The sequence below is a fragment of the Armigeres subalbatus genome, chromosome 2 (genome assembly GCF_024139115.2).
Source record: "Armigeres subalbatus isolate Guangzhou_Male chromosome 2, GZ_Asu_2, whole genome shotgun sequence".
In the NCBI taxonomy this organism is placed as follows: Eukaryota; Metazoa; Arthropoda; class Insecta; order Diptera; family Culicidae; genus Armigeres; species Armigeres subalbatus.
Window position 1 is genome coordinate 126,374,774 of NC_085140.1, and position 23,559 is coordinate 126,398,332.

Sequence of the window (23,559 nt, forward strand, 5' to 3'; positions counted from 1 at the left end):
GACGTGCGATGAAGGAGGATGATCGGAGAGCTTTCGGAGTATTTAAGCGCAAGGTGCTGTGTACGATACTCGACGGTAAACAGCATCTGGCGTCGGCGTCGCAAGAATCACGAGTTATTCCAGGTGTATAAAGAGCTAGATTTATGCTTATACAAAACGGCAGACTACGGTGGGCTGGTTCGTATTCCGGAAGTGCGTCAAACGTAGATAATATTCAGTATAGAACTTAGAAAACGCCGTATGCTTCGTGGAAGTACCTATACCAGTATACTACAGTGAAAAAAAAATCCATTCGGTGTAGGCCAATCGATGAAGAGCTGTAGCCTATCAAGTATCAAGTAAGAATTACTTAGTAAGTAATAATAATGTTTCGGTTCTGTTCACATGTAAACAATACACTCGCTATGTAAGTTGTGTAAATTTGTGATTTTTTTTATTTGCCACTTTTAAGATCGGGGAATTTCTTATCACGGAGCTAATAAGCAAGAACACTGATTAGGTATCAGGTATAAACAACGATCAGCTGGTTTATTCAGAGCTCTTTTATATCTATTCTACGGCACTCACTGAATGCTTCGAGTTCACTTCGTGTGCTCAATTAACGGAGGGGTTTAGCCTACATGGTCGAAACCTACAATTCTTTCCCCTTTAATTTTGAATATACTTAGGTAAACATTTTTAACTTAAGTCTAAAAATAAACAAATTCTGAATTCTGCTTAGAGCATCTAATTCTTTTCGATCGCCTAACTGGCGTTTCCAAATGTTTTCTTTTTCTGGTTTTAACTTGTTCTGAAAACACTTTTGCAGTATCATTATTCGTTGAGCTTGGTGCTGATCTCGATGATGAGGATTCAAAAGTTTTGAAATAAGTGGGCGCATCGAATAAATTAGAATCCGATACAAAACCGTAAAAATCCTCTTCGTCCGACTGAGCTTGCTGTGCTGTGGTAAAGCTGGGTGAATCATGGTCTGCAGGGCGATGAAATGCGTCGCAATCGAACAAAACTGAACTAGCTTTTCGAAATGACGGTTCCTCTGTCATACGCAGCTGCTGCCGGTGCGCGGAGAGTAGACGACCACCGAGGGAAACCTGGAAAATGTTCGTAGATAATCTTTTAATAAACTTTGCTCTCAACCATCGTCGAATGTCAGTAGCGTTGTGGTTTTTGTAGTAAACAGGATCGCCTGCAATCAGTTTTGTTAGTGGGTCGAGTATAGGATTATTTTTGCTTTGTTGCAATTTGGATTCGTCATGCTTTGGGATTGTTAGTTGTTTTTTATAATGTGATTTCGGGTTAATCAGATCTAAATCGGTTTTTGGTTTGAAACAGAAGACTCGTTCTGAAGGAAATTGTCCATTATCTAAACAGGTGTTTCTATAGTTGAATAGAAAATTGTATACTCTCTCCTCTGTGTCCAATGATTGCATCTGCGGGTCAAGTAGGTACTTTTTAAAGACTTCCTTTATTAGTCTTACCATCCTTTCTGCCTGTCCATTGCTCTGTGGATTATAAGGCGGGCTTTTAAGGACCTTTACGCCCTGATTTTCGAGGAATTTGATGAATGGAGTTGAATTGAAAGGAGGTCCTCCGTCTGTGACAACTACGTCTGGAAGACCAAATGTTGCGAATACAGCTGTGAATTTCCTAATGACCTTTTTGCTGTCGGTGCCGTTAGGCATGAACTCTAATTCCAGCCACTTAGTATTGCTGTCAACTATGATCAGGAACACCTTTTGTTGGAAATAAAAGAAATCGGCATGCAGACGACTGAATGGCCGCGTTGTTGGAATCCATGGGCTAGAAACTTTTTGCTTATACACAACATGCATCTCGTTGCAGGTTCGACATGATTTAGTGTAGTTCTCCATATCCTTGTTCATCCCGAACCAATACACACTTCTCCGCGCTAATTGTTTCATTTTGTGTATACCAGTATGATTCTTGTGTAACATTCTAAGGATTGTATTTTGCAGAGTGTGAGGAACAATGATTCTATCTTGGAATAGAATGCAGCCATCAACAATTTCAAGATCTTGATAGTGTGCGTGAACATCTTTGAACGCTGATTTTGGTTTAGCTGGCCAACCATGAGTAATAAACTTCTGGATTTGTTGTAGAAAATTATCCTTGCCTGTTTCTAGTGCTATTTGTTTGTAGTCGATGGGGAATTCCGACGAAAAATTCAAGTTCTTTACGTATTCTCTTTGTAATGGCTTTGGGATCTCAATAGGTAGAGGAAAACGAGAACAAAAATCGGCATTTCCCATTTTGGATGAAGGCCGATATACAATATCATAATCATATATTGAAAGTTCCAAAACGTAGCGTTGGAGCCGCGTTACATACATTGAATTACGACCTTCTTTCCCAAAAATGCCAATAAGTGGTTTATGGTCGGTGTACACTGTAAATTTTTGTCCATAAAGAAATTTATGGAATTTTTTTATAGTGCTTACAACCGCCAGAGCTTCCAAATGCAAGATGGGATATTTTCGTTGAGCGTTATTTAAAGAAAATGACGTAAAAGAGATAGGTTTCTCTACGCCTTCGATTTCATGAGCAATAACGCCACCAAGACCATAACTGGAGGCATCTGAAACAACCACTACTGGCTTCCTTGGGTCGAATAGTTCCAATAGGTTTGCACTCAAAAGGTAATTCTTGCATTCATCAAAAGTGTTTTGACATTCAATGGACCAGGCAAATTGAACATCTTTCTTCAAAAGATTATGTAAACAATTTAAGCGTGATGACAAATGCGGGATAAATTTTCCGTAAAAGTTCAAAAGACCCAAAAAAGCTTTCAACTCAGAGACATTTTTGGGTGGTTTTGCTGCACGAATAGTTTCTACTTTTTCCGGACATGGCATCAATCCCTTGTCAGAAATAACGTGTCCAAGATAGGGTAAAGAGTTTACGAAAAACTTACATTTTCTTAAATTGACTTTTATATTTGCTTTAGAAAGCCGATCAAGAACTAAATAAAGGTTCTTCTTGCAAGTTTCATAATCAGCTCCGGCTATTAGGACATCGTCCTGATAGCAAACTACTAAAGGTAACCCGCCTAGGATTTGGTCCATCACCTTTTGAAAAATTGAAGCACTGGACGATGCACCTTGAGGCAATCTATTGTATTGGTAAAGTCCTTTGAGAGTGTTAATCACCATAAACTTTTGTGATCTTTTAGATAATTTCAGCTGAGTATAAGCTCCAGCAAGGTCCAATGAGCAAAAAACCTTAGCTCCTGCCAAAGATGCAAACAGATCTTGAGCATTTGGCAAAGGGTAAGAATTTGTAACTATTAGCTTATTTATTGAAACCTTGCAGTCAATCACCAGGCGAATGTCCTGGTTCTTTTTGACTACTACAACGACAGGAGAAGCCCACTCGCTTGCTTCTATGGGTGTTATAACGCCATCTTTTTCTAAAGCATCAATGTGATCAATAACTTTTTGTCTTAGCCTCAAAGGAACTTCATAGGCTTTTTTGAAAATAGGTCTATCTTCCTTCAGAATCAAATCCCCTTCAAACCCAACAATGGGATCCAAAAAGGTTTTCCTAAATATGTTACCGAACTTACGCTGTATATCTTCCACTGTATTTTCTATCTGGTTTTCAGCACTATCCATTACTTGATTGACTCTATCCATTGAAAAGGGTTTACGCCATTCCGGGTAGAAATAATCCAACCATTTTCTTCCAAATAGCGGGACTATTCTGCGTAGACGCTTGGCATTTCTCAAAATGATCAATTCCAACTGATGGGCACAAATGCCATTCGCTTTCACTGTGACTTTAACAGATCCGAAAACCTCCAGATTTGCACCGTCTACTACCACAAGTTTATTCTCGTATCTCTCCACAGGCAAATAACCAAAATAGTCACGGAAATCACATTCATCAATGACGCTTACTGCCGAACCGCAATCTACCTCCATCCGCATTTTAATTTGTTCAATTACAGGTTCTACGAAACATGGTTCATTAATTTTTTTAATTGATGATATTTTCATGCAATTTTCCTCAGATCCAGATTCGCTGTCTTTGGGATCTTCCCTGAATCGTTTGAAATAATCTGGGCAAGCAGCCTTTCGCACTGGGGATGCTTCAACAAATTTTACATGCAACTTCTTCTTTCGTTTCAGCTCAAAACAATACTTTTTAGTGTGGCCTTTCTTATTACAATAACTGCATAGATACGCTTTTCTAGGAGTTGGAGATGATCTACTACGGCTTCTACTATGATCACTACTAAAATCTCTATTGTATTTGTTCCTCCTCTCTTTGCTTCTAGATCGACCAGAACTATAGACCTTCCGTTTGCTATCTTCCAATTTGGCTACAATAGTCAAATTGTTATCGTTCATCATCCGCGTTCGAACTCCCGCTGACTCCCGGGTAACAATAAGTTTCTCAACCTTGGCCAAAGTCAAATCCTCTTCTTCAATCAATCGTTGTTGAATCTGCTTGTCTAAAACTCCCATAACTAGCTTATCCCTTATGGCCGTTTCTTTAAAGGCGCCAAATTCGCAACTTTCTGCTTGGAGCTTGACTTTCAATATGAAATCCTCCGCGGTTTCCGATTCTCCCTGCACCATATTGTAAAATTTGTATCGCTGAAACATATCAGTATCAGCTTTGTCAAAGCGGCGTTTTAAGGAATCGATCATTGCATCGTAAGTCAACGTCGCGAGATCAACACCAGGGTGTAAAAGTTTGAGCTCACTGAAAGTTTCTCGTCCGCATAACCCAAGAAAATAAGCTAGCTTTTCCTCCTGAGGAATTTTGTTAATCCTAAAAATCCACTCAATTTGTTCCACATACTGCCCAAAACTGGTGGAACCAGGGATAAACGCTTCGATGGATCCTATCAGCGGCATGACTGATATGGAAAAAATTCCAAAATGAAGGAATTTAAACAATAAATCTAAACCAAAACAATTTAAAACAAAAAAAAACTAAAAAGAACACGTACCTTTCGACTCAATGTTGCACAAAGTTTCAAAAGCAAGTCCAAGTAAGTACTCATCCACAGCAACAAACAGCCGACAACGAGCGATATCCGAATCGATCCAAATCCGGATGATTGTCCACAGCAGCAACAGCAAAAACAGCAAAAACCCACAGCATCCAGAATGTCACAACAGCTCAAAATTCAGACGGATCCGCTTCACTTTCAATATCTTTTTTCTGATGAATTTCTATTTTTTATTATTTCACCGCCTAGGCAAAATCGATCAGTAAACAATAGCACTGAACTTGCCAGACAAAAGAAAACAAACTGATTTTGTATAAAATTGTCTCCGTCGTGTTAACAAAGACTGTCAACAACAAAAAAACCCGAACGCGATGGCCACAGCACCAAAACTATAAATCTATCAAAGCTGGCTATTATCACAAACAAACGCGATGGCTGTTTCTCACAACTGTACGGCAAATATTTGTTCTTTTACGCTACCGCACAAAACACTGGTGAAAAACAAAAAAGCCTGGTCGCGTTTTTTTTTTGTTTCTTTGTCACTATAAGCACTAACCGATGAAATCCTCGTCGCCACTTTTAAGATCGGGGAATTTCTTATCACGGAGCTAATAAGCAAGAACACTGATTAGGTATCAGGTATAAACAACGATCAGCTGGTTTATTCAGAGCTCTTTTATATCTATTCTACGGCACTCACTGAATGCTTCGAGTTCACTTCGTGTGCTCAATTAACGGAGGGGTTTAGCCTACATGGTCGAAACCTACAGCCACTATGCATATTCCATACGTTTTCTATAATGCGAAAAGTTGTACTGCTGATTTTATTCATCCAATCGGTTATTACTCATATTTTACAAACTTTATATCAATCGTAATGAATCTTTTTTCATTATTCATATTTTGTCCTTCCTTCGTTTGAACATTGTAATCTTTGCTCGAACTCTACATACAACGTTGTTAATAAAATACTTTTCTTATAACTAAGTTTTATCTTGTGTTCCAAATATTTGTTCAGAGAAAATGGGGGGAGTTGAAATGTTATTATGTGTTGTTGTTGAGTTTATCCTTTTAGAATATTAACTAGCATGCGATAGGGCACTTCTTACAGAACTTCAAAACATTCTGCATCCCTCATAAAGGTTAGTTGTGAATAAATATTGTTTGATAGTATCGTTATTAAACTCGGGTGAATGTAAGATAATATTGATAGAAAGACGGTCACAGTTGGAACTATACAATTCAAATGGCACATATATTTGATGTATATGATGATTGATATTAATCTTATGCTAAGTTTCTCCAGTTAACAAGAATTGTCCCTAAAATTTCTAAAACAAGTTCCATGTCATGTGTTGAATGTACTTTAAACACATTACACAGTATGAGAAATCTGGAGTGATTACTACGTCTGACATTTACTCTAAACATTGGTGATTTGCTCAGAGGGATAACAACTATAACTAGCTACGATCATTCGGCTGTACTAACGAAGATCAGGCCCTTTCATCACTAAAACTTGGTGGGCATCCAATTTTACACCCAGAACGGGAAAGAAATACGTTGCTGAACCTACCCTAGCCCTCAAAATCAGACAGACAACAAACAGATATCACTTAATCAGTGCTAGAGCCATGATACGATGCAGATTTTGTATTACTTTAAGTGACACAGCTTATGAACTTTACTCTACAATGCCATATCAATCATTGTTCAATCAAATGGTTATGTATTTGATTTGCATTGATTTTTTTATAACTTTCCTACTTGTCAATAGTGTTGAAAGCTTGTGGAATTGTCTCTAGCTTGCTTGCATTTGTGATCAAAACTTGAGCAAGCCTGCCCTAATACCTAGAAGGAAAAAATAACCTATTCTCGCAATGTTCAGTGTTCGCCTACATCTACCGCTTGATCTTGCTGCGTTTCCGGCGGTTCCTCCGGTTCCGTTGCAAGACTTTGCGCTTTGTCTAGCGGAAGAGGATAAACCTCCGGTGGTATCGCCGAGTACGTGTCGTGAATAATGTTCTTGAATTCGAGAATCGTTTTCATAGTCGTAGTTATGGGCGAGATAATCTTTGCAATATCGTTTTCTTCCGAGGGCGGAGCGTAGGTCTCCGACTCGTCAACTGTTTCCGGTTGAGCATCATACTTCAGCTCGTCGTAGGGTTGCTGCTGGGGGATGTGTGATATCTGCGGTGCAGATGCCACCGGAGGCTGCTGTAGATCTGAGATGCCTTGTACCGATGGGACGGGTTGAACAAGACCAGCTACAGCTTCAGCAAACGCTGGGGGCTGGACAACTAATGGGGCCGGAACGAGAATTTGAACGATCGAAGGCTGCTGAATCATGACCGGTGCTGGGACCATGGGCATCTGGGGTTTCATCAACGGCTTGAGCAACGGGATTGGTGGTTGCATAAAGATAGGGGAATCGATGGGGATTTGTTGGGGAACGATGCAGTGAGCAATTCCAATCAACCGGGTGTGGTATGACTCCATCTGAGAGACTAACTCCGGTAGAGATTCATCACAGAGGACAGGATTTTCTGTAAATATATTCATAAGTATTTTTTTATATATTCAGTCTAATGCATTACTAACCTTGCAAGAAAATTTCCAGCTTGTTAGGCACACCGTGATTGCTGCATCTTGTCTGTGAAACCAACTCAACTGAGAGAGCCCGAATCATGTTGTTGGATAGATCGGCCGTGCAAAGGACAGGTAATCCATGGAAGTCTTTGTCCATGGTGGTCAATAGATTGAAAGAGGCATTTACAGATTGCAACGATGGAAGGAAGGTCTGGAATTGTAGAGAAAAAACAAATTAGTTGCTATATAAATTATATAAAATGATGTATTTTGTATTATCAAAATCGCTAAATATTCATTGTAAATAAAATATGTTGAACTATATCGCGTTTGAAATGATTGTATGTCACTTCCCAAAAACCCATTGCCCAGAAGGAGATTCCCCAGAAATAACTTCCCTAAAATGTGCCACTTCTTAGACAACCATTCCCCAGAATAACACAATCCCCAGGAAAACATTCCCCAGAATGCTCTCATCGCCAGAAGGATATACCCCAGAAAGCACCATTCACCAGATAATACTTAACAGTTTTAAAGAACACACCCACTTTTATCAGACATGGGTAATTAAGGCCTTACGACGACCTAGCTCGTCCCAAACACGGTGAAGTTCGAAAATAGAAAATAATAGGTATTTTGGCAGCTGTGCTGTTTCAAAGTAAGATTTTTTTTCAAACGTATACGCAGAGTTAACGTTATATACAACTATTTATGATTCCCCTTGGATTTTCTATACCATCCAAACTGCTCTTGAGTTTGGGACTTGAAAGCTACAGCAGCTGAAAAAAGCTTTTCTCGCTACTTAAAGCTCCGATATTTATTCGATTATATCTATTACATCTACTGGATGGTCAACAGTTATCGTAAGAGAGTTTAACGATATTCTGGGTCATCCAAATTGTCCTTGAGGTTAGGACTTGGGATCTACAGCAGCTGAAAAGGTTTTTCAATACTCAAAGTTTTGATATGCATTCAGTAGTCCATTACATTTCCAGTTATCCAACAGTTTCCAGTTTCCAACAGATATCGTCAGATAGTTTTTAACTGGGGTTTTAAATATTCTGGTCATCCAAACTGCCTTTGAGTTCGGGACTTGAGATCTACAGCAGCTGAAAAGTTTTCTTCGTTACTCAAAGATTTGATATGGATTGAGCTGTATTCATTACATCTCCTGGAAAATCAACAGAAATCGTCAAATAGTTTTGGGATATTCTGGATCATCCAAAACTATCCTTGAGATTTGCAGCTGTTGAAAAGTTTTTTTATTGCTCAAAGTTTCGATATGCATTCAGGCATGATCTGTCTTTGACTATCTCGTGGAAGGTCAACAGATATCTCTGGATAGTTTTGGGATATTCTAGGCCATAGAAACTGTCTTTGAATTTGAGATTTAAGACCTACAGCAGCTGAAAAGTTTTCTTTGCTACTCAAGATATCGTCAGATAGTTTTGGGATATTTTTGGCCTCTTGAAAGGAGCTTCTGAATCTCTTGAAAGAAGAAACTTTTGAGCCTCTTGAAAGGAGGCTTTCGAGCCTCTTGAAAGGATGAGACTTCCGAGTCTCTTGAAATGAGGCTTCCAAGCCTGCTGAAAGGAGGCTTCCGAGGCCCTTGAAAGGGGGCTTCCGAGCCTCTTGAAAGGAGGCTTCCGAGCATCTTGAAAGGAGGCTTCCGAGCCTCTTGAAAGGAGGCTTCCAAGCCTTTTGAAAGGAGGCTTCTGAGCCTCTTGAAATGAGGCTTCCGAGCTTCCTGAAAGGAGGCTATCGAGCCTCTTGAAATGAGGCTTCCGAGCCTTTTGAACGGAGGCTTCCGAGCATCTTAAGAGGAGGCTTCCGAGCCTTTTGAGAGGAGGCTTCCGAGCCTCTTGATAGGATCCTTCCGAGCCTCTTGAGAGGAGGCTTCCGAGCCTCTTGAGAGGAGGCTTCTGAGCCTCTTGAGAGGAGGCTTACGGGCCCCTTGAGAGGAGACTTCCGAGCATCTTGAATGGAGGCTTCCGACTCTCTTGAAAGGAGGCTTCCGAGTCTCTTGGTAGGAGGCTTCCTAGCCTTTTGAAAGGAAGTTTCAGAGCCTCTTGAAAGGAGGCTTTCGAGCCTTTTGAGAGGAGGCTTTCGAGCCTCTTGAAAGGAGGCTTTCGAGCCTCTTGAAAGGAGGCTTTCGAGCCTCTTGAAAGGAGGCTTCCGAGACTCTTGAAAGGAGACATCCTAGCCTTTTGATAGAAGGCTTCCGAACCGCTTGAAAAAAGGCTTTTGTGCCTTTTGAAAGGAGCATTTCGTGCCCTTTGAAAGAAGGCTTGAAAGCCGCTTGAAAGGGGGTTTCAAAGCCTCTTGAAAGAAGGCTTCCGAGCCTCTTGAGGCTTTTGTGTCTGTTGAAATCAGGCTTTCGAGCTGCTTGAAAGGAGGCTTCCGGATGGAAGCATTGAGTCGCCTTGAAAGGCTTACGAGCTGCTTGGATGGATGCTTTTGAGCCTCTTGAAAGAAAGCTTTCGAGCCGCATGAAATGAGGCTTCTGAGCCCCTTGATACAAGGCTTCCTAGCCTTTTGCAAGGAGGCTTTCGAGCCTCTTAAAAAAAGGCTTTCGTGCCCCTTGAAAGGCGGCTTCCGAACCTTTAAAAAGGAGGCTTCCGAGCCTCTTGAAAAGGAGATTCTGAGCCTCTTGAAAAGAGGCTTCCAAGACTCTTGAAAAATAAGGCTTACGAGCTGCTTGGAAGGATGCTTTCGAGCTTTCAAAAGTTTTTGATTTACTGATTCCCATGAATATTATGTACAATGCAAAGTTTTAGAACAAAAAATATCAAAACTTTATCAAAAAGTTTTTATTGGATTTGCAATACATCCGTTATTACGCATTTTTGTCCCAGGTACCCACTGGGGCCAGCGAAGGTACCCCCAGGTGTACATGTACTCCAGGTTGAAAACCGCTGATCTGGAAGATGTTGCGGATATGGTCGAATGTATATCCAAGCTTTGAGTGACGTAAAAAGTTAACATCGTGACTATAGATCGCAAGCTCTGGACTCAATGATAGTCTGGATGGCCTGGATCCCAAAAATAATTTCTAACTTGTTTTGTCATTTCAATGTTTTAGAGCATAAAAAATACACGTTTAGTTTGAAAAAATCTTGAAAAAGTCGCGTGGCCGGCGTGGCCCATCCTGGCATTGCACGGTTTTTTTTAAATTCCAATTTTTTAATTTTGTTTACAAGTTTTTGGCTACGTATGAGAGGCATTTGAAATTAACAGAGTGCCGCTCCAAAAATTATCAAATAAATGTCGAGCCCTCGTTTTCCCTTATTTAGCATGTTTTTTGCTTTATTCACTGAGTGTTGGCTTATGACTAGGATTCTTGATGAACTCCGCCATAAACCAAACGCCAAAGTGATTTGATTTTTAAAACACGTTGGTGTAAATTTATTATTATTTACCTAGATAATGTTTTGCACTTTATCAAGGATTTTTAACCTTGGCAACATATTTGCAACCACTTAGCTCTACGTTTTTCACAAGGTGATTTTTTCAAAAGAAGGCATCGTAAAAATGGTCAATTTGTGCAAAGCAATTTTTCTGACCCAAAATAGAAGCTAAATATCTTTTAAATTTGACGCAACGGGGTTTCTTACCCCATTCCCGGCCTATCATGCATACGACTGCATTATTTAATTGATATGTATGACAGGAAGCAACTTTTCCTGAACTTCGTTGGCCGTGCAATAATGCAAAGGGGTTGACTTCTGCTTAAAAATAGCTTTTCTTGGTAAACATCGTTTAAAAAAGCTTTCATTCGATTTAAATTAACGATGTGCAGCACTCATTTCAGTCATAGCGATTTCATATCCGGCCCACTTCCAATCCAGTTCCCGGCCTGCCTAAGCAAAACATCTTACTCTCAGTCTCTCTCGGGACTGTAGAAAATGCGACGTAAACAAAAATATGCACGTTCAACGCCGACATGATGCCAGATGGGATTATTTATAATAATTTTTATTTGGTTGAAAATATACATTCACTCATCCAAATTACTCCCAAACGCTTAAAAACTATATTATTTTCACCTTTTGAAATCGAGAGAATTATAAATAACATGATAGCTAACTAGCATGACAACTAAATAGATAGTTTTCCTATGAACGATGAAGGATTTTTTTCATACTAAAAAACTCCTGGCCTTCTGGCAGCACGGTGCGGACAGAAGTTCTTAGGCCGAGGTGAATTTTTGTTCGGTTTGAGGATACATTTTTAAATGTATTCTAATATGTTTATATTAGTTCTAGTGAAACGAACAAATAGAAAAGATTAAAGTGCGTGAGTTTAGAATTATTGTGTGGTGATTAACAGATTGAAGCAATGATTGTATCGAGAACTGTGACGATTTTCAGGTAGGTGTTTATATGAAAATACCGTTTTGTAAAAGTGGAAAGATTCACTCCGGCTCAGTGGTGTAGCAACGGAGAGCGAATGTTCGGAATCTACATTTTTATTTTCTTTAACTGGGCCAATTAGGAGTGCAATAAATAGTTGGAACATATTGAGTATTGTGAGAAATAAATAGGAGACCTTTTAAAAATTATCAATCATAAACCTACACACTTAAATCATTTCACAAATTTCGGTGAATTTTTCTTCAATTCACCGAAATCTCAACAGCAGATTTGTTCGGTAATTATTTCACCGATTTTCTGCGGTATTTTCCTTTGTTCAACTGTCAAAACTACCAAAAAATCTGTAAAATTTTTACCGAACAGTTCTGCTGTTGAGATTTCGGTGAAATTTCACAGAAATCTGCGATTTATTTTAAGTGTGTACGGCTTCCAAAAAGTATAAATCCTTAGTTTTTTGTGCAGTGAGCCGGAAATCGGGTCCATAGGCCCAAGTAGTGATTTACCCTATAATCTATACGATGCATCCCAAATTTCCGTTGAATATATCATGCATTTCAATTTGCTGACTATTTTTTAGTGTGCTTATAATTTCTGGAACAGTCTATATCTTGCGTGGCAAGTACACTGCACGCTCGCATAACAGTCCCATTTGATTTCTCGTCACTTTTGAGTTCACCCATATAATAGTGTTCAATTCAAATGTACTTAGGGGGAATGACGGCTTTGGCAGGTTTTGTTCTATTATTGTCAGGATTTTTTATGACTGATTATGCTCAGATTTGGCCTAAACATTCTTTGCATATCAAAGTATATTGTGACCAAATTTCATAAAGTTTGGTTGACAAAAACCCCCCTGCCAATAATAGATTAAAACTTGCCAAAGCCGTCTTTCCCCCTACTTCCATAAATCATAAAAAAATAGCGTATTTGTATGCCCATGAGTGAAGAAATACCAAGTCATGTGCGTCGCATATTGAAAGTACCCGCATAACAGTCCCACTAGAAATTTACATGACCTGATTGCACAAAACTAAACAATGATTCGATCAAACTAAATTGCTTCACGGTAATCTAACGAATGATGAACAACGCAGCAAATTTTCAGCAAGATACGATGATGTTGGAATTTATTAGATTTTTTTGAAGTCTCATATTGAAGATGAAATTTTCGAATTTCAAAGGCTATTATCTCAGTATGCGAAAAAACGATATGGGACTGATATGCGAGTGGGGGCAGTACAATTGATACACTATGCCCACCCTAAAACATCCTAGACAGGACCGAGAATTGAACTCACAATCTCCGGATTGGCAACGTACATGGTTAAGAAACTTACCTTGGACAGTTCCTCCAGTGTCTTCAATTTGTTAAAAGACAGATCCAATTGTTCCAGATTCTCCATGCCAATCAAATCATCGGGTGTAATAACTTCCAGCATATTGTGCGCCACATTGAGGATTTTCAAATTGTTAAGTCCCATCAAAGTGCCGTCCAGAGACTTGATCAGGTTGTGCTGCAGCCTCAATTCGTAAATAATCGACCCTGAGTCGACGAGGTTTTCCATTCGTCCGGTGAGCTTCTCTATCCGGTTGTAGGACAGATCTAATATCCTCAGCTTTCGGAGTCCTTGCACTTCTTGAAGAGAAAATTCGTTCAGCCTATTGAAGCTAAAGTTAGCCATAATTAAGCCTTTCATATTCAGCAAAGATCCATTCAGACTGGTCAGCCTGTTTTCGGACAATTGGAGGTCTTCCAATCGCTCTGCCTCAGAGAATTCATCCTTTCTCAGATGAGTAATCTTGTTGTCAACAGCGACCAGCTTTGTCAGATGGGCCGATCGCGATAGAAGACCATCGAAAGATTGCAATTGATTGCTATTGATGAATAGTGAGTCTAAATTTTTAAGGTACTTGATCTCAACCGGCAAATGATCGATCTTGTTGTTCTGCGCAAATATCGTAATCAGATTAGGAGATGCCAGTGGGAATTCGTCGTCCAATGAAGACAGGTGATTGTCGTTGATGAACAGTAACTTCAGCTCATCTAAATGTCGCAGGGTGCCGTTTAATGCCGTTAGATTATTATGTCCGTAATGAAGCGAGATCAACGTCCGAGGCAAAGAGTCGGTGTCAATCCGCTGCAGCGCATTGGACGCCACTATTAAATGTCTCAAATTTTGCAACTGCTTGAACGTATCCCCGTTGATGAACCTCAGATTCCCTTTGGCGAAATCCAAGGTCCCAACATTCGGCATATGCTGGAACATGTCCGCTGGTATCTCCTCGAGACGGTTCTCCGCCGCACTAAAATACTCTAACCTTGCTAGATTCTGAAACGTTGATACCGGCAGTTGACTGGAATGAAATGGAGAAGAACGAAACAAACACAGTTTAACATCGGTAATTCAATTAGTACCAGCGACGACAAACAAAGATCAATCGAGTTCAGACCGAGCGCTGCAAAGGTGATCGCGGGTCAATTGGAGAACATTTAGTAGCCAGTTATAAACATCGTGGAACGGGGGGACGACGTTTGCATGCTGGCGATTGATGAGAATGGTGACAGTGGTTTATTCCAAGTAATGAATCAGCGCAAATTTCTAGATTTGGGTTTTGCGTTTATGCAGAGAGGAAAATGCGCGGTTAATAAAGAATAGATTAATTTAAAAATAGGGCCATAGATTTAGGTCTAGCCATCTTTGATGTTATGATGTACTGTTGTACTCGATCGTGAGTAAATTCGATACCTATAGCTCAGCTCTCAATGGAATAAAATAAACGTTGAATGGGTGTTGCGCCATAATCATTTAAGGTTAAGTACTTAATCGAACTAGATTGGTTAGGAATATAGACATACAAAACATATATTACTACTAAGGCAAATAAAGTTAATTTTTTTTGTCTAATAACATCCAGCGGAAAAAGTTCATTTCTAGTGCATTATACAAATTTTAGTTTTCCGGACACCATTTTTAAGCCCATTTACATGATAATGGGGCCCTCCTTAGCCGCGCGGCTACAAAGCAAGACCATGCTGAGGGTGGCTGGGTTCGATTCCCGGTGCCGGTCTAGACAATTTTCGGATTGGAAATTGTCTCGACTTCCCTGGGCATAAAAGTATCATCTTGTTAGCCTCATTATACACGAATGCAAAAATAGTAACTTGGCTTAGAAACCTCGCAGTTAAGGTGGTTATACAACAAAGCCTCAAATCGCCCATTTTGGAAACCACGTGCTTTTCCTAGTGAATTTTCAAGAGCACGAATTGAGAGAACCACAACGCCAATGGGAATGAAACATCCGTAGATCGTTTGCTTACTTATGTCAAACAATCGACTTTAATTTCAGCATTGTACGAAAATTATTACGCTAGATTTGGACTTTTAATAATGGGAGTAGAAAACCGTGTGGTGAATTTAAAATTCACTACGTGGCTTGATTTTATAATCACCTTAATAACCGTGGATGTGCTGAATGAACACTAAGCTGCGAGGCGGCTCTGTCCCAGTGTGGGGATGTAATGCCAATAAGAAGAAAAGAACATGATAATCAGTTGAGAATAAGTGTCTGAAAAGTGATTCAAAATTTGAGCTTTTCGATTTTCCAATGCCTAAATGATTACGTTTGCCATTTTTTAACCATCCCAAGTTTTGAGCTAAATTCCATTTAATTTGACAGTGCAAACATCAATTTGATTTTTGAGAATTGTTATGAAAATGCATAGTCACTTTGTTGAAAAATTATCCCGTTAGATCGCCCATTGATTGTTTCAAAAAATCAATACTTTATAGAATAGTGTTACCTGGCGTATTCCAGGACTTATTTTACGTTAGAAAAAATGAATCGAATATTGGTTCGTTCTACCGGTTCTACCAGTTATCCAAATATTTCTTAAACTTACAAAGGCAGGCTTTGCTTTCTTGACCCGTGCACCAGACCTATGTTGATCTTGGTACACCGATTTGTTTTTTGCCTTTATCGTACAACAAAGTTGTATCGAAGGGCTATCATTTCACTCCGAGAACGAACTTTTTATAGATGGCTCGTATACCCATAGCACAGACAAACAGACGTAACAGTTTGAACATTTTTCAAAAAAATCCATCGTCCAACTCCTCTACCACCATTATGCGAGCATGTTGCACGAAACAATGTTTCGTATGACATTGTCACCAGAAGGCGCTGGAGTGAAATGTCAAACTCGAAGGATTACGACGCTAGCGCCTCTAGTTGTGAAACGCGCAATCGATCAAATTCAAATTGATCGTTGAAGTCATGGTCGATGGAAATTTCTCTAGTGTTACGTCTATTTGTCTGTGCCCATAGTGTTATATACCAATCAACTCAGCTCGACGAACGGAGCACATGTCTGCCCGTGTGTGCACAAAAAAATGGATAAAATTTTAACCAACTTTTCATATAGTAGGGAGCGGGACCATTTGGGCAGCACCCCCTATTCCCGTCCGCAACGTTAATAACTTGACCGCGTTCCAACCAAATGAATTGATTTTCTGTACATCACTAGATATCTACAGAAACTAACCATGTACTAAGAAACAAGTAATATGGTTGTAATGCGCTCGAGTAATGAACGTTGCGGACGGGAATAGGGGGTGCTGCCCAAATGGTTCTCTACCCTAATCCTTAATCGATTTTCTCGCAACAAGTTGTATTCGAAAGGTGGTAAAGCTTTGTTGATCGCGATAACGATTATTCATTGCGTTCAAAAGTTATAAACAAAATGGTGAACCAATCCAAAACGGTTGGTGTCTAGGCTTAATGCGAGGAAGGCGGTAGGCACATAGTAGTAGAGGTGGTTTAATTTGGATTTTTACGCTTATAACTAAACCAGCCGATGAGGAGCTTCCCTCAAGTTCGTCAGCCTTAAGGGTCGAACACAATGCTGCGTCATCGCATATGGATCCGGCCATATCAGAGCATATCAGAGCGCCGTTGGGCTAGGACTGCAACGTCATCAGCCAATTCAAAGTCGTTCATGCGCTTCAAGATTATAGGCTGCCATATCGAATTGGTCTCTCGGTCGACGGTACGACCCGCATTGGTTTGGACAAGACCCCGTTATGTAACATTCTACATGAGAAGGTTTCGTACTGTGTCTTCAATTAGGCTGGTTTTCTCCTTGCGTATCAGGGTGCACCACATGTTCTCGTGATTAAGGAAGCTTGATCGAGAGATTTTTCGTAGCGAACGAAAAGAAAATGAAGGGACTCTTGGAATTCGTTGAAGTGCGCTAGAATGATAAGGAATGTGACAATATGATTCACACAAAAATTTTCAACACTGACGCTGTAGAGTTAGAGTCGTATCAATCTTCTCCTGAATCTGGGCTGGGATAACTTTGCATAGGACTTTGAAAACGATAAACAGCAACATAATGAGTCAAGTTACCCTTTTTGGCACCTTCACTTAAATGCCCTGGTAATTTACGGTGTCCCAGTAATATCTGGGATATTACGATATCAATGATGCAACAGTTGTTATGGAATCAGCCTTGAATATCTCGGCTGATATGCGATCGACCGTAGTGCTTGGTTGATTTCAAGCTTTGGATGGCCGTATGGATCTCTAGCAGTGATTAAGCTATGGCTTTGATGCTTATGCCGTATGCCGGACAGTGTTAAGAAAAAAATAAAAATCTGAAAACTCATGACCGATTCAAATAAATCGTGAGTAGCTCCATGAGTCGCTCCCAAAACTCATTACATAAAAACCTGTGGCTGAGTTGAGTTTTATATTTGAATATCGTAAGTTTTTTTATTCTCCTTCGTTTAAAACAGAGACATTTGTTGCATAGAACAAAGGATTTGATTATGTGGATTGAGGATTGAGGATTGAGTGATCATACAACAAAGCCACAAATCGGCCATCTTGGAAACCACGTGCTTTTTCTAGTGATTTTTTAAGAGCATGAATTGATAGAAACACAACGCCCATGGGGATGAAACAATGGTAGATCGTTTGCTAACTTATGCTAAACAATCGACTTCAATTTCAGCATTGTACGAAAATTATTACGCCAGATATGAACTTTTGATAAAAGGAGTAAAAAACCGTGTGGTGAATTTAAAATGGCCGCTCGACAACGGATCAGATCTTTACTGTACGTCAAATCCTCCAAAAATGCTGTGAATACCAGGTCCAAGTTTTGACGTGCATTTAAAGCTACTCAATACTTTGAGTGCCGCTTAACTATTCGAGAAAATACACATATTTGCATAGGTATTTATACTTCCTCTCTAAACAGACATTAGTATTTTTAATTATAGCAAAAATCTCCGCTTGGAACACCGTTGGATAGTTTCCCATTTTCGCTGAGATCGCAGTGATCCCCAAACCGCGGCCCTCAGAGCCTTTTCCTGAGGCACACGAAGGTTTTCTGAGAATATACTACGTTTGGCCCATTGATAAGCATTATATGACAAGAAAAGCTTTTATAATTCCCAATATTTCGCAGTACTCGGGAACCTGTCAAGTTCACATCACTAAGATGTTGAAGCACGATTTAGGGTAAGACGGTATAATATGCCCTCCCTAAGGCAACTCCTTGATAACTTTTTACTTTTCAACGCAATGTATGCAAACCAGTGTTGTAAAATGTCATTTGCATTCGTTTGTATAATTTTCCCAGAACTTGTTTCAGAAGGTAGCTATCAATTCATGTTGTATGACGAACTTATAGCGGTTAAATGGGCCTACAACTTTGTCTAACGAGACTTTGCTGTAAATATGTAATCTGGGGCGTGGGAGGCAAAATGTCATTCAAATGACATTATGTCAAATGACACGTGACATTTTGGAGAGTTTTCACTCTCCAGCCTTTGATGTTATACTTAGAGCAATGTACCCTTGGACAAAAATATAACCCTACTCAAGCGTTTTGAGTACATTCAAAATTATGGATGAAATTTTGCTTCTAAAGAAAGTTATGAGCAAATTAGTCAAATGACATGCAGATGACATTTTACAAGCCTGAATGCAAACTTTGTGGTATTTTGTAGTCCAGGAAGTCGCAAATGCATTTTGAGTAGTCATATAAAAATATTACAGATAACATGTAATAAAGGAAAATATATTAAGCTCGTTTAGTGGAATGTATTAAACCGTCTAAGACGAATTAAGTACTGTCCATTTAATTCCACCAGTTAATTTTCGTTATCTTTGCAGATACGTATTTCGACCACAACTGTGTGGTCGTCTTCAGTGTCTTGTACTTGACTCGAATTAAATGGACAGTACTTAATTCGTCTTAGACGATGTAATAAAGCTTTTTTGGTAAAGTCGTGAAAAAATGGATTTCAAAAAGTGCCTGGGCAATACGCCCCACCTTGACCAAAGACATTTCATAGCCCTTCATTAGTATTCTATCAATCCCATAATAGAAAGGTTACAAATCCTTGTGTACTTGACATTGAAAAACCAACATAAGTGCATTTAAGCAGGTTTGAATTACATTCCAATAGTTTCCATATAATTTGGATTCAACTGCTGCAATCTCGCCGCGCTTGTGTCCAGTTGGTAAGGGCATATCGTCTAGCCTACACTGGGGCGTTTTGACCAGTGAAACATATTTCTGATAAACGTTACATTTTTGAACATGGAAACAATTTTATATCATATTAACCACTGAGAAAAGTTATTCAGTTACCCAACTGAGTGTTCCAGCGCAAGTTTTGTGGACAGTATGCTAGCGTCGCTCCAGAATGTTGAGCAAACAAACATTAAAAGTAACATCAAAACTGTAACTTTTTGTATTTTGCAAATATTTTCATTAAAAATACTTCCACATTCACATAGTATGATGGTTTTACAAATATTTATAGGCACCAACAGATTTTGACCCTTAGTTATAGTTTTCTAGAAATCAAAGGGGGGCGTTATATCGTCTTATCTTATATATCGTGAAGTGAATACCCGAGCAGTACACATGTTGCATACAAATTTCTGGACCCATATGCAACCGAATTCAGTCACACTTGAATTGCTGCAACCAAATTTGTGTGGATTGTAATGCTAGGGTAGTTGTATCAGTATGGTTCATGAAATTTATAACTTCATACATATGTAGATGATATATAGGCCAACAGCAAATACACTTCGATATTTTCGCCTCGGGTTATGATAATTGCAAATTTGTATTCGATCGCAGATTCGAGGGAACTCAAGATTGAACTACAGGTACAAGATTTTTTTATATTTGAAAATAAGTTAAGTTTTGGAGAAATTAAACTGAAATTTGGTGGATTATTACCCCCAGAAACTACAGTAATCATGCAGAAACTACGTTTACTGTAAACAATAGACTCTGTTCAGAATACCGTTTGAATTCTTTTCAGAATCGCAAACAGAATCCTAAACGGACTCTATTAAAAAATTCAAACAAATTCCGAAAGGATTCCGCCCCGAATCTCGACCGGATTTCTGTTCAGAATCACGAATGGATTTTCTTTAGAATTCCAAACGGATTATGTTTAAAATTCTGATCGGATTCTGCTCAGATTCTAGAACGAATTCTTTTCTAAAACTCAAACGGATTCTGTTTAGACAAGAGTCGACAAGATGCTATTTCTTATGTCAAGTCCGCTACTGCAAAAACGGTACTTGTTGAAGATAAAATCTGTAGAATCAAATGTCCTTACAAGTCTTGTTACAAGTACATATTTTATTTAAAAAAGATTCACAGGAATAAAATATGTTGTTCGAAAATTCAATATTCTGTAATATGCAATGTAAACAGAAAAAACAAATCTTGCAAATATGCTGCGTCCCGTTTCAACAGGTCAATATTTCTGTGCGCCCCTTGATAGTAGGCAGGCTAGAGGCCACTGCGTTATAGCAATGGACACTAACTTTTGCAGTTTTGTCTGCTTCTTTTGTGCACCACCACCTTGTTTTTGGCCACCATGCTAGAGTAGCATATGTCAGTTTTGGACGAATAATGGAAGTATAGATCCAAAAATGCTTGTGGGTGGAACCGAGCGCGACAGGGCTCGCCTGGGAAGCAGTGTTACGATAGACGGGGATACCTTCGAGGTGGTCGAGGAATTCGTCTACCTTGGATTCTTGCTAATGGCTGATAACAATGTTAGTCGTGAAATACGAAGGCGCATCATCTGTGGAAGTCGAGCCTACTACGGGTTCCAGAAGAAACTGCGGTCAAAAAAGATTCGCCTCCGCACCAAATGTGTCATGTACAAGACGCTGATAAGACCGGTTGTCCTCTACGGACATGAAATATGGACAATGCTCGAGGAGGACTTGCAAGTATTCTTGTATTCTTGAGATGGGTGCTTAGGACCATTTGTGGCGGTGTGCAAGAAGATGGTGTGTGGCGGCGAAGAATGAACCACGAGCTTGCCCAGCTCTGCGGCGAACCCAGTATCCAGAAGGTAGCTAAGCCGGAAGGGTACGATGGGCAGGGCATGTTGCAAGAATGCCGGACAGCAACCCTGCAAAGATGGTGTTCGCTTCCGATCCGGCAGGTACGAGACGGCGTGGAGCACAGCGAGCAATGCAAGCAAATGCTCGGTGATTACCTACACCAGAAGAGTTCGGCCGATATCATTTACCTACACGGATCTCTTTCATCCAGTTTTTCTTCTGTTGTCAAAAACAAAAGAGCGAAACAATCCAACGACGCCAGTTCAATACGGAAAGCCAACCTTGAGTTTATTGCCTGAACTCAAAAATGAGTAAATTAAACCTCAAGTTGGGTAAATAAATTTCGTTGGGTTCTTTTTTAACATGGGAGTAAAGGCAAACGACCCCATTTACTCAATTTTGGCTTACCGTACGGATGTTCGTGGTTTGGTGAATTGAACTCACTGTTGGGTAATTTATTTCTTCCGTGTACAATTTGGGTCATCGAATCCTGCAATGAGGAGATAGTGTTCGAGATTTGGACGTAACAGTGGATCAGTCACTGACATTGAACGAACACATCAACATAGTCATTTAGGAGTTATTGCAACTTTTTGCTCACACCAGACAGTTAGGACGTGATCTTAATGATCCACATGCAATTCTCACAATTTATGTTAGCCTCGTTAGGACTAAACTGGATTTTGCGAGTGTGGTGTAAAGGCCACAATATGAAGTACATATTCAACGATTGGAGGCAGTACAGAGAAAGTTTTCAAGATTTGCTGTGAGAACCTTGGATGGAGAGAAGACTTACCGATGTATGAGAATCTCTGCTCGTTATTTGACCTCGACACCATCAGTAGCAGACACAGGATTGCTGACATCGTAGTTTTCTGTAACATCTTGAGAGGGCGAATTAGTAGTCCATATTTCTATAACCGGCTCAACTCCAACACTAGCCCGGTTACTGTTCGTCGTCGGAGGGTCTTCGATCCTCCATTTAGATCAAGGAACTACACGCAGCACGGGCCTACCAGCAGGTTCATGAATGAATTTAACAGACTACAAGATGTAATTTCTACAAACATGACAACAGAAGTAATTCGCGATAGATTAAGATTATTTTTAAGAGGATGTGTGACAATAATTATGTGTATAATGTATAAGTAGCGTAACGGGCTTACAGCATATAGCCCAATAAATCAAATCAAATCAATTTTCTTCTCTTCATGTCACAATTGACGAATAAAAGGCGTTATCGAAAGCTCCTTCAATATCTAAGAAAGAACAAAGCGCTATTTCTTTTGCCGATAGAGCTTTTCCACTTTAGATGCCACTGTATGAAGTGCCGTAACTGAGTTACTTGACTTGTAGGCAAACTGGAACTTAGACAGTGGATGTTTGATCATGTAATTTGAGATGATGGAAGACTAATGGGCCTGAATGATTTAGGATGCATCTTATCTTGCTTTCCTACTTTTGGTATAAAAATAACTTATACTTGCTTCCTTGAAGCTGGAATATAGTTGAGTCTTAGACTTGCCTTAAAAATCCCAATTAACGTCTGGAATTATTCCGTTCGGTCCTGTAGATTTATAAGGCTGGAAAGATCTCACTTCATTCTCTATCCTGGCTTTCGAGAAGATATCGTCAGCCAAGGCTTGTGCAACATTTTTCGAATCATCATACATTTTAGTTGTTCTTGATGAACATATATGGCCACTTGTTGTTGGGTCTACAGTGTTTACACAAATAATCGATCCAGGAAAATGGGTTTCCATAATCAACTTTAATGTTTCACCAGAAGTTTTTGAGGAAAATCCATGCTCTTTTTTCAGATTCCCTAGCTCATTCGTATGATCTTTTGCAAGTGTTGCTAATATTTGCACACGTTTGAACCCAACAATTTTCTTATTTCGTTATTGTACTCAGTAAGTGCACTCTTATACTGCCGTGCCAAGCATAGCGGGCTTGGTAGTCATATGGCTACTACTTCTGCCTCATATGCAGGAGGTCGTGGGTTCAATCCCAGGTCCGTTCCATTTCTCCTACTTTGTATCTTTCTCTATATTTCTCATGTTCTAGCAATCGCTAGAACTGGAAAATGGACTTCCATATCGTTTCCATTACTATTCCTATACTTTCAACTTGAGTTTTCTAACAGTAATCTGCTAGAATTGGAAATAAACTATAGAGCTCGTTTCCCCTACATACAATTAGAAATTGCATCAATTG

The 23,559-nt window shown here is 39.6% G+C and overlaps 2 protein-coding genes across 4 annotated transcripts in view; both read right to left on the reverse strand.

Annotated features, from left to right (window-relative positions):
• Window positions 1-242: 242 nt before the first annotated feature.
• On the reverse strand, window positions 243-5,131 carry LOC134210829 (uncharacterized). The gene is made up of 3 exons (XM_062687141.1): window positions 4,979-5,131; window positions 3,584-4,885; window positions 243-1,091 (listed from the first exon to the last, which is right to left on the reverse strand). The coding sequence occupies exons 2-3, from the start codon at window positions 4,881-4,883 to the stop codon at window positions 1,012-1,014; spliced, it is 1,380 nt and encodes a 459-aa protein (XP_062543125.1). The 5' UTR covers window positions 4,884-4,885; window positions 4,979-5,131; the 3' UTR covers window positions 243-1,011.
• A 619-nt stretch (window positions 5,132-5,750) lies between these two features.
• Window positions 5,751-23,559, reverse strand: part of LOC134210828 (leucine-rich repeat protein SHOC-2) — a 57,894-nt gene continuing 40,085 nt past the window's right edge. For all 3 annotated transcript variants that reach the window (XM_062687137.1, XM_062687139.1, XM_062687140.1), the window contains exons 3-5: window positions 13,281-14,298; window positions 7,583-7,781; window positions 5,751-7,527 (exon numbers count right to left, since the gene is read on the reverse strand). In XM_062687137.1, coding sequence (XP_062543121.1) covers window positions 6,866-7,527; window positions 7,583-7,781; window positions 13,281-14,298 — 1,879 coding nt within the window. In that variant the 3' untranslated portion in view covers window positions 5,751-6,865. The remainder of the gene's footprint in view (window positions 7,528-7,582; window positions 7,782-13,280; window positions 14,299-23,559) is intronic.

Bases quoted from the DNA above. Each gene is read 5' to 3' on its own strand.
- LOC134210829 (XM_062687141.1), bottom strand. From the start codon at position 4,883: ATGCCGCTGATAGGATCCATCGAAGCGTTTATCCCTGGTTCCACCAGT. The intron at 1,092-3,583 runs GTAAGTTCGGTA...AACATTTTCCAG, and splicing joins TACAGTGGAAGATATACAGC to GTTTCCCTCGGTGGTCGTCT.